Here is a 10,799-nt window from a genome sequence, read left to right as displayed (position 1 = left end):
CGGAACAGCAGCCTCTACGGTGGTACTGGGAGTGCAGTAGCAGCAGCAGCGGCGGCAGCCGCTGTGGTACTGGGAGCTCAGCAGCGGCGGCAGCCGCTGTGGTGGTACTGGGAGTGCAGCAGCAGCGGCAGCCGCTGTGGTGGTACTGGGAGTGCTCCCTGCGCGGCGGCAGCAGCAGCGGCGGTGGGAGCCGCTCCACCTAGCAGCCGGGGTCCCAGCGGCCGCTCAACGTGGCTGTGTGCCCTGTCTGTCCCGGCGGTGAGGAGCCGGTCGGTAGACGCGAACTGCCTTGTTCCCGGCCAACACACCAAAATGATGGGTTTTGAGTCGCGGCAGAAAGCGTCTGCAGACACCAGGCCCAGGCAGTTTCATGTGTAAGAGGTTTAATTGGAAGGGGGGTAGGGGGGTAGCAGCGCAGGAAGAGAGAAGGGGGAGAGAGAAGAAGAAAGAGAGAGAGAGAGAAAGATGGAGGGAACTACCCACATATTTATATGTGGGGTGACGTAGTAATCCAGGTAAAGGTGGGAGCTGAGCCCAATGGATTCTGGGAATATGGTCGCCGTTGCCCTGGTGACAGGTCTGTGGACCCGCCCACATATCTGCTGCAGGCAGGTTCTTGATGCTAACAGATGCTACTGGAATAATGCATCCTTAGCCTGCACTGCTTCCCACTTTCTCCTATCTTACTTTTTATACTTAATGTTATTACAGGCTTTCAGATTCAAAAGCCACCAAAGGGGTTCATTGTGAATTCACCTTCATAAGGGACCAGCATCACTGTCACCTACATACCATTTCAGAGAGCATACTTGCCCTTCGTCACTGACAGCCCATCACAGATGGTGGGAGCATGGCACTCTGCTGCCATATGTGAGTGAACCTCATGGTGGCTGCTAACACCGATCCTGGGTTATCTGTAAAGCATGTCTCTAAGCATGACAGCTAGGTCAAAAGCTGTGGCTTGCTGGTGTAAATACACCTTCTGGTAGAAAAGCCAACACACCAATAAATACATAGGTAAGAAGCATGAGCAGAAAGGAAGTGCAACATCTTTGTCAGCATACAGAGAATGTTCAGTTTAAGCTCATTCCTCAACCAAATGTCAATTCAAACCCCCATTTATAATGCTGAAATGATGCCACACTGGTGAGAAGACCGTGCCTGGGTCTGTGGCTTTGCTAGCAGGCGTAGGGCTGGAACACCATTTTGGAGGTGGTTCCCACTACTGGGGAACACACACCTGTCACACAGCAATACCCTCACAAACTCTTTTAGCACAGACACACAAGAAAATGCAGTGGCCTGAGCTCAACCTTAGCATGAGTCTCATGGAAGCCATCTGAAGAGGGTACTGTCCATTGTAAATGCCAGACCCAGGAGCCACAGTATCGTGATTATGTTTCAAAGTCACAGTGAAGTGAAGTTAGCAAAGTGGTCAGAGTGGTGGTTCTCTGGGGACAGGGACTGAGGGAGCAAAAGGGAGCTTCCTGAACTGTCACATAGGTGTGTGGGTATGATTTGGGTACACTGTGAATGCTTTCAACTTAAAATGGGAGAAAAAGGTCACTCTACTGTGAACTGACTGTGTACAGCTGCCTATTAACAATGTGTAACCAGGATGTGGGGAACCCCATTCTCACAAGCCTAAACTGGGGCCTCAGATGGGCAGTTGAAAACCATCTGTCCAACCTTCAAACCCTATTCTACCTTGAGCCCTAGTATCTGGGATTCATTTGGGAGCCATTCTAAGAACCCTCAACACAGGAGCTGGAGAGGTGGCCCTGGCTGCTTTTGCAGACCTAACTTCAGTTCCTAGCACACACATGGTGGTCTACAACTATTTATAACCCTGTTCCAGGGATCCAGTGCCCTCTTCTGACCTCCATACGAACCAGGCATGCAGGCAAAATACTCATGCACATAAAGATAAATCTTAAGTTTCTGCTCCAAACTTTGTCTCTGCACCTCCTCCCATGAGTATTTTGATCCACTTTCTAAGAAGGACCGAAGTATCCACACTGTGGTCTTCCTTCTTGAGCTTCATGTGGTCTGTGAATTGAATCTTGGGTATTCCAATCTTTTGGGCTGATATCCACTTACCAGTGAGTGCATATCATGTGTGTTCTTTTGTGACTAGGTTACTTCACTCAGGATGATATTCTCTAGATCCATCCATTTCCCTAAGAATTTCATGAATTCATTGTTTTTAATAGCTGAGTAGTACTCCATTGTGTAAATGTACCACATTTTCTGTATCCATTCCTCTGTTGAGAGACATCTGGGTTGTTTCCAGTTTCTTGCTATTATAAATAAGGCTGCTATGAACATAGTGGAGCATGTGTCCTTATTACATGTTGGAGCATCTTCTGGGTATATGCCCAGCAGTGGTATAGCTGGGTCCTCTGGTAGTACTATGTCCAATTTTCTGAGGAATTGCCACACTGATTTCCAGAGTGGTTGTACCACCTTGCAATCTTACCAGCAATGAAGGAGTGTTCCTCTTTCTCCACAACCTCACTGTCAGCATCTGCTGTCACCTGAGTTTTTGATCTTAGCCATTCTGACTGGTGTGAGGTGGAATTTCAGGGTTGTTTTGATTTGCATTTCCCTGATGACTAAGGATGTTGAACATTTCTTTAGATGCTTCTCAGCCATTTGGTTGAGAATTCTTTGTTTAGCTCTGTACCCCATTTTCAATAGGGTTATTTGGCTCTCTGGAGTCTAACTTCTTGAGTTCTTTGTATATACTGGATATTAGCCCTCTATCAGATATAGACTTGGTAAAGATCTTTTCCCAATTTGTTGGCTGCCGTATTGGCAGTGTCCTTTGCCTTACAGAAGCTTTGCAATTTTATGAGGTCCCATTTGTCAATTCTTGATCTTAGAGTATAAGCTACTGGTGTTCTGATCAGGAAATTTTCCCCTGTGCCCATGTGCTCGAGGCTCTTCCCCAATTTCTTTTCTGTCTATTAGTCTAATTTCTTTTCTTTTCTATTAATGTATCTGGTTTTATGTGGAAGTCCTTGATCCACTTGGACTTGAGCTTTGTACAAGGAGTTTGGAGCAGGAACTGAAGGAAAGGCCATCCAGTGACTGTCCCACCTGGGGATCCATCCCATATACAGTTCCCAAACCCAGATACTATTGTGGATGCCAACAAGTGCATGCTGACAGGAGCCTGATATAGCTGTCTCCTGAGAGGCTCTGCCAGTGTCTGACAAATACAGAAGTGGATGCTCTCAGCCATCTAGAGAAAGGACCCAAGGAGCTGAGGGGTTTGCAGCCCCATATGACAAACAACAGTAGAACTAACCAGTACCCCCAGAGCAACCAGGGACTAAACCACCAACCAAAGAGTACACATGGAGGGACTCAAGGCTCCAGCGCATATGTAGCAGAGGATGGCCTTGTGGGACATCAATGGGAGGAGGCCCTTGGTCCTGTGAAGGCTCTATGCCCCAGTGTAGGGGTATGCCAGGACAGGGAAGTGGGAGTGGGCATGGGTGGATTGATGAGCAGGGGGAGGGGAGATGGGATAGCGGGGTTTTCAGAGGGGAAATGGGGAAAGGGTATAAAATTTGAAAGTAAAGAAAATATCTAATAAAAAATAAATAAATCTTAAACAAAAAACAACTAAATAAGCCCCTCACCCATGATTGTGTATCAATGATACCCTCTATCTCCCACAGCCGAGAAGTCCACCGTGCACAGAGCAGCGATGTGTTCTCCAATGCAGGGATGCCCACTAGGCCCCGGGGACCAGAAGCTTCTCTGTCCATCCATGTTGCAAGCTTCAGATAGCCCCTGCAGCAGTACGTCCTGTGCTCCAGATAGAACCATCCTGTCAGTTCTATGACAGATACCTGTGGGTTTATGGTGGACAAGCTGGTTGCCTCCACAGCCAGTGATCTCCAGTCTTCAGCTTTGTGACAGGCGAAGGGATGGCACTTCTCAGACCAAGCAAGTACACCGATTACTAGCTCTGTGACACAGCAGCTGCAGAGCTGGCCCAGACCCACACTGTGCCAACCGGAATAGACATCTTACGCTTGGCCTCAGTGGCCTCTTTCCACAAAGTATACTTCTGGACAATGGCAAGTTGCTCAAAGAGGACAAATCAGATATAGGTAAGCCACAAGGTCAGTTACTTACCCACTCTTGAGGTGACCAGTTAGTCATCCAGTTCTGGCACCTCACTGAAGCGCAAGGAAGGATATGTGTCCTGACTTCATTCCCAGTTCCAGCCCTCACTATGCCATACACCTCCTCTTGGGCCAAATTCAAAGTAGGACTCTAAGCCGGCTGTGCAGGAAGAACTGCGTATGGCACTCACCTGCTCTGCTGTCTACCACCTATATACTCTGGTAAGAGGCTGGACCATCAGAGAAGCCTAGCACAACGTTCCCCAGACTCCTAGTTGTCCTGGGGAAAGTGAGGCCTCTTCCTTCTCAGTCAGCACAGGTAACTGATTGAAGAGATTTGGTACTTATGCACTCTAATTAATACACTATCAAAACGGCATCTATTACTGAACTAGCAGGTTTAGGACCCAGGGCTGACTTAGCCTATGACAGTATTCCTAAGAGGAGTTGTCAGGGTGTCAGTTTCTTATCAGCTCTTACATGTCGTCATATAACACAACTGAGGTGGTGTAAGACAAAAAGTTACTCTGGCCTGGGCTTCAGCTGGCCCCTGCTGGCTTTTCACATTCTGATGCAGCTATGCTGGCTTCTCTGGAGCTGATGCTCAGCAGGTAATCATCCTGTTCTTCCTTTGTCTTCCGAGTCTGTGTCAGTTAGGTAACTGCTCCTGTTGAAGCACTTGGATTATAAGATGCTGGATTTGGACTGTTACCTTTCTGGCCATGTCCTTGGAGCGACACACCAAGAGGTTCTGGGAGACCCAAACAGTAAACATTACTTGACCACAACTGAGTCCTCTGGGCACTGGCTACTGTTTCTTGTCCTGTAACTGACATAGTTCCTTAGTTTGTCCTTTTACCACAGCCTCTGGCAATACAGTACTGATGTACTAGCTCAGACACTTTGCTTTAAGGAAGCCAGAGGCTCCCTGACCCTCTTACTACGTGGAGGAGCCAGAAGACATGCCTCAAGTGCTGGCTGCAGCCCAAGTCTGTTGACAGGCCTTTCGATTTGGTTGTTTTCTTGTTTGTTTGTTTGATTGGAGGACAGAATACACAAAACAGGGGGGAAAACACTAATATTTTATTAAAGAGAAAAATAAACCATTTTTAAGTTGCAGTCCTCACTCTGTCCTTTACTGACCGACTGTGTTCTGCTTGAGGAGCTTGGATGGCTTTTTCTCCAAGCATACTCTAGACATTCAACAGACATGATTTATATTAGAAACACTGATTTAGAAGTAAGTCTATTTTGGTTTAAAATAAATGTAGACTCCTGGGAAAGTGTACTGGTAGAACTGGCTATGAAGCAGTTCTGTTTACTATTCTGGGGAATAGGATCTGGCCAGGGCCATGGCAGTAGGTACTATGAATTTCCTGGCAGTCCAAAACTGGTATCATAGCTGCTAGCTACCCTCTAGGTCAGGTATAATTACAAAAGAGAGACTCAACAATACCAGAACTACCACACCACCTGCAGGAGCACAGCAGTTGAGCAGGCTAAGCATCAGTGTGTGAGGGTGACAAGAAGCATGAATGGCAGCTGCTGTCCAGAAGTTTTTGTTGTTGCTAATGACTAACCCAGAGCTGCACTGGCTGAACTGCACATCCAGCAGACCCCTGGAATACAGCAGCCACCAGATCAGACTATCTTCAGAACAGCTAGCAACTGTCAGCACAGGAATGAGGACAGGAATGCTCACTGGAAGATCAAAAACAGGCTTGTTTTATTATACACAGAAGAACTTATTTACAACTCTCTGATGCAGACTATGTACATAACAATACAAGAGGCATCTGCTCCAGATGGTCACTATAAATTAAGATTATAAATATGAGGGGTTAAGTTAGCCCCACCTGCAGGTACAAAATCTTTACTCCAATTTCTTGGGATCCTTCATTCTCTTCCTCTCCAGAACTCTAAAAACTGCTGTGGGGTTGGGGGTCGGGTTTTCGGGGCAGGGTAGTGATGGCCACAACACATCTGTGGAGATCCTGGCCACCTGGCAGGTCCCTCCAGCACTCAGACTGGACCTCTCACTTTTTGTTGACAACAATGATTTCTAACACCCTCGCCCAAATATGAAGCTTTCTCAAGGCCACTGTCCTTAGTTGTTTGTCAGTACCCTAGTCACCTAAGTTTTAGCTGGTCTGGCTGGCACAAGCTCTGTGAATTGTCTGAGATTATCCCTGCTTCCACATTCTGGTGTACACTGACTGCTCAGTGGGAAATAGAATCCCACGTGGAAAAGTGAAAATTATTTCCATTCAGGGAGGCAGCAACCTCCACACACAGGGCAGAGATTCTCCCAGCCCACATCTGATATACAATGGATGGAACTCTAGGCCTGGGGCAGAACACAGAAGGAACAACCCTGTAGGCCCTCTCCATACTCTGCTGACCAGGGCTCTCAGATCTATCACCAGTAAAGGGAAGATGAACAGGGAGTCCAGAGCCTGCAGAACAAACAGCAGGTCAACCTTGCCTCCTAGCTGGTGCTGCTGCAGACTCTCCCATGTCAGATGGGGAGGCACTGGTAGAGTTCACAGACCTGTCATCTCTGATGAGGACCACAGACCAGCAGCTGCCCTCCTGCAAAGGCTGAGCTACAGCCCTTCCAGCTGTGGAGGACTGCTGTCTCTGAAAGTACAGAAGGGTAAGTCAGTGGCAGTGAAGGCCAGGGGCATCCTCACCTGGGTTGCCCACAGGATGTAGTCTGGGCCTTGGGGAGCTTTCTGCCCCCAAAAGTGCCACCTGCTGTCTCAGAGCCAGTTCTGCCCAGCAGATAGTGGCAGGGCAGCAACTATAGTCAGAGGCCTCACAGGCACCTCCCGGAACAACAAACCTCACAGCAGAAGAGAAGCCACCCGAGACGGCTCCAGACTTCCCCTACTGACTATTCATTCTTCCATGGCATATGTCATTTCCAGCACCCAGGAAGCCTGGTCTCCACAGTAATGCTGAGTTAGTGTAAACTCATATCCTTATCTGCCCCAGACTGGATTGCAGACAACTGTAGCATCCTGAGGAGATGCATGGGCTGTCCACATGCTCATAGCCCAGAGGGCAAGAGGGGAGAACCAAGTGTCCTGAGGCCTGGCCTAAGCAAGAGGACTTTCCTTCTTCCTCACAGACTATAACAAGCCAGGAAAGTAAATAAGCTTGTGTTTTAAAACAATGAAACCTTGTGAACAAAGGGGGCAACAGCAGTGGGCTACCTTTGTGGGGCTGCGGTGAAGAACCACAGAGTGGGTAGCAGGCACAGAGAACATTCTGGTGAGGGCCACTGAGGCCCAACTCTGCTTCTGAGAGCCAATAGAGGCAGAAGACGGTAGTACCCAGTGTGACCAATAAAGGAGTGCACAGCACAATCCAAGCATGTGCCCCAGGTAAGAAGGTTCTGCAGGGGTGCCAGGTGCTGGGCGGTCAGGCTTCATTCACCACATTCCCTGTGGCCCACAAGGCAGGTTAGCAAGAGCCACAAGTGGGCATTGACACAGTCTGCCCCAAATGACTGCAGCTAGGAAAAGTATTCTCAAAGGTAGCTGTGTTGGTATGTTCAAGACTCCAAAGCTGTTACCAACGGGCGTCGAGCTTTCTGTCACTAACAAAAAGAATAGCACCATGAGAAAGGCCAGGGGCTGAGTGCTGGCAGTGTCCTCCCTGGGCCTCAGTCTCGAGGGGAGCGGAGGATGCAGGCAGAGAACGCAGAGGCTAGGCCTCTGTGGCAGGGGAGCTCCGGCTCAGTTCCTTGATCCCACAAAGGATCCTCTTCATATGGCCCACTTTGGTCACACCAAGGTCCTGCAACAAAGAAGGAAGACAGGCAACATGGGTATTTGGAAGAGGGCTCAGGCCAGAGGCTCTACAAATGGGCTGTCACCAACAAGCTTTCTCAGTTTCCTTTTCAAGTACAAATTAGGAAAATGACCAGTGGATGAAATAGGAAGGAAATCAGCACACGTCAGTCATGCAGACACCCAATGCAATGGTTTCTGTGTCCTACAAAGACTACTGTTGTGAAGGACAGCCAGCAGAAAAAGAAGAGAGGCCTGACAGCAAGTGGGTGGTGTTGGGAGAGCTACCAGTTAAGGAGGCCCCCATGGCATTTTTCTACCTCTGGATATAACCAGAAGCAATGCCCACTCAGAGACAGCTCTGCCAAACCAAGCAGGCCAGGGTTTGGCTATGTGAGTCAAGGGCAGTGGGTGCAGACCTGACCACACATGCACAGGGATGGGAGGATGAACCATCTGACCCTTGTCCCTGTGAGGTGAAGTGGCAGCAGCTGCCCCAGAGCCAAGAGATTGCCTGTGAAAGCAGCCTTGAGAAAGCAGCCTCTTCCATCTTCACTCACTGTGGGCAGGGTGGTCTACCAACCACTGGAACCTAGAACTTGTTGGCTGAACCTGTGACCACGGGGCTGCATCCCATAGTTTCTAACGTTAAGACAGTTCCTTTTGTGGCTAAGAAAATCAAGGCTTCCCCCATCATGTCTGTACCTGGCCTTATTTGTATCAGGGGGAGTCATCAAAGACCTGGGTACACAAAAAGGCTCAAGAAAAACTGATGACCGGTGATGCTAGAACACAGTCAGGGAAGATGACATAGTTGAAGAGAGTGTAAAGTGCAGGTGTGGATTCTGGGAAGACACCTGTGAAGTACCTTGAGGTCCCTCCGCTCCAGGTGCAGGAGCTCAGAGCCCCGGATGTCGTGCCGCGTGAAGATGTCCTTATACTCACAGAGACTGAGGTGCTCCAGCCAGGCAGCAACCTCCTCTGTCCCCCAGAGGTGAACTGTCAGAGACGGAAAAGCACGAGTGCAGTGAATGCCCAGAGCCCAGAGCCAAGTAGGCAGCAGCCAACACCAAGATGCAGTGCTACCCAAGATGCCTCCAGCAGCCAGCACCCAAGACATTCCAGCAGTGCCACCCAAGATGTCCCTAAAAGCCAGAACCATCAGCCAGCCACAAGCACTGTGCTCCAGCAGTGTAAAGGAGACAGAGAACTACCCTCCTGAGGGACATGCACTGCAGAAGTGCTGATTACTCCTGCCAGGTGGGTCACCAGAGGAATTAAACAGCACCAAACACAGAGGGGACATCTTTGTGACTAAAGCCAGCATTTCCTCCTGCTTCCAGAGGAGCTCACAGCTGGAGCACTACAGGAGATGTGCAGAGAGACTTAGGCCATGCAGAGTCAGATCCACTATCATTCACATAAACACAATTCTAGACAAACATGCAAAGAAAAAAAAATCAAACAGGAGCTGCCCTGAATGGTAGCAGATGCCATACCAATTCCAGCCCTGGCCCCTAAAGGTGCCAGACACAGTACTCAGGGCCAACCACTGAGATACATTTAAAGACCCAATTTACTGATCCAAAGGGGGAAATGTTCTTTAGCACCATTTCCCATTGATTCTTCACCTACAATCACTGGTGGCCTGGAGGGCCAAGCTTAAGAACCTTGATCAGTGAGTCAATTAAATGGTAATCAGCAGCCTGCCAGAGGAAACAGGCACAGAGGACTCCAGCACAGTCGTGCGTCTAAAGTTTTGTGTCTCCAAGTAAGTCTTGTCATTCCTGTTGTCCTCCCCACTTCCAGCCCCAAATTCAGGGTAGGCAGGTCAGCTCAGTTGCCCATCACCCCACAGTCTCCATGGAAGGTGTGCATTCAAGCAAAGCATGACATCAGTCAGTATCCAGACAGAGATAACAAGCAAGGTATGGTCTTAAAGGTATAAGACAGACCTAGTATAGCCATGTGACTAGAGATTATAGCACAAGACCAAGGGGAAGAGCCTCATTGCTGAGGAGAAAAGCAGAGACCAGGAGAACTGGGCCTTGACAGCCAGAGAGACACACAGGAGAGGGGCAGATACCAGGGCCTCCTAGGTTACTGTGAACTTCTTTGTTCTTATTATTTTTCTCCTTTTTAAACTTGGTCACAAGGCGGAATTTACCACTGCGGCTGCGTTTAGTAAGATCCAGCATCACATTCTGTTGGAGAGACTAAGAAACACAGAATCAGAAACTCATTGCCAAGGTCTAATCTATACTTGGGGATTGGGAGTAGGAAGAGATACTTTGTTAATTAAATGTTTTATACTCTTAACTGTTCTTATACATTTGTATGGGTGCCCAGGGAAGTGTAGTTATACAAGTAGTTGTGAATCGCCTGAGTGATGGCAACCAAACTCAGGTCCTCTGGAAGGGCAGTATGTGCTCTTAAACACTAAGCCATCTCTCCGGCCCCAACATCCTCTTTGGCTGCCATAATACATTTGCTGCCAAAGGTTCCAAAGACTAAGCTGGGCAGAGGTGGTGTTTCATATCATTTCTCTCCTGTAACTATGTTAAAGAGGACACTGTCTCCTGTGTTACAGGAGGCCAAGATGACACCAGAAGCTCAGGGGCAACCTAGGTCTACCCTGCCAGACGCTTCCCTCTTCTGTCTCCTGCTGTAGGTGGATGCTATTCAGGAACAGTATGCCCTGGATCCCTGTCTAGTCAAACTATCAAAGAAGTAACTATTTAGGACCTCTTAAATTTCTTAAATTATTTATTAAATTTTAAATTTCTTAAATTTAAAAATTGTTCTTATTTTGGGCTTGTAACACAGTAAGAGCCAAGATTTTAAACTCTACTAAATACAA

The 10,799-nt window shown here is 48.3% G+C and overlaps 2 protein-coding genes across 8 annotated transcripts in view; one reads left to right on the top strand and one right to left on the bottom strand.

The window, feature by feature from the left end:
- The window catches only part of Usp40 (ubiquitin specific peptidase 40), an 83,662-nt gene extending 78,401 nt beyond the window's left edge, over positions 1 to 5,261 (top strand). For all 4 annotated transcript variants that reach the window (XM_031368323.1, XM_031368325.1, XM_031368324.1 and 1 more), the window contains one exon: positions 3,690 to 5,261. In XM_031368323.1, coding sequence (XP_031224183.1) covers positions 3,690 to 3,801 — 112 coding nt within the window. In that variant the 3' untranslated portion in view covers positions 3,802 to 5,261. The remainder of the gene's footprint in view (positions 1 to 3,689) is intronic.
- A 583-nt stretch (positions 5,262 to 5,844) lies between these two features.
- Positions 5,845 to 10,799, bottom strand: part of Dgkd (diacylglycerol kinase delta) — a 93,254-nt gene continuing 88,299 nt past the window's right edge. For 3 of the 4 annotated variants that reach the window (XM_031368327.1, XM_031368329.1, XM_031368330.1), the window contains 3 exons: positions 10,026 to 10,155; positions 8,808 to 8,938; positions 5,845 to 7,946 (listed from right to left, as the gene is read on the bottom strand). In XM_031368327.1, the coding sequence (XP_031224187.1) occupies positions 7,857 to 7,946; positions 8,808 to 8,938; positions 10,026 to 10,155 (351 nt within the window). In that variant the 3' untranslated portion in view covers positions 5,845 to 7,856. The remainder of the gene's footprint in view (positions 7,947 to 8,807; positions 8,939 to 10,025; positions 10,156 to 10,799) is intronic. The other variant, XM_031368328.1, reaches the window with a different exon arrangement.

This window comes from Mastomys coucha, unplaced genomic scaffold, assembly GCF_008632895.1.
Source record: "Mastomys coucha isolate ucsf_1 unplaced genomic scaffold, UCSF_Mcou_1 pScaffold14, whole genome shotgun sequence".
Classification (NCBI taxonomy): Eukaryota; Metazoa; Chordata; class Mammalia; order Rodentia; family Muridae; genus Mastomys; species Mastomys coucha.
The sequence above is the reverse complement of the archived record's forward strand: the minus strand, read 5'-3'. Positions and strand labels throughout refer to the sequence as shown.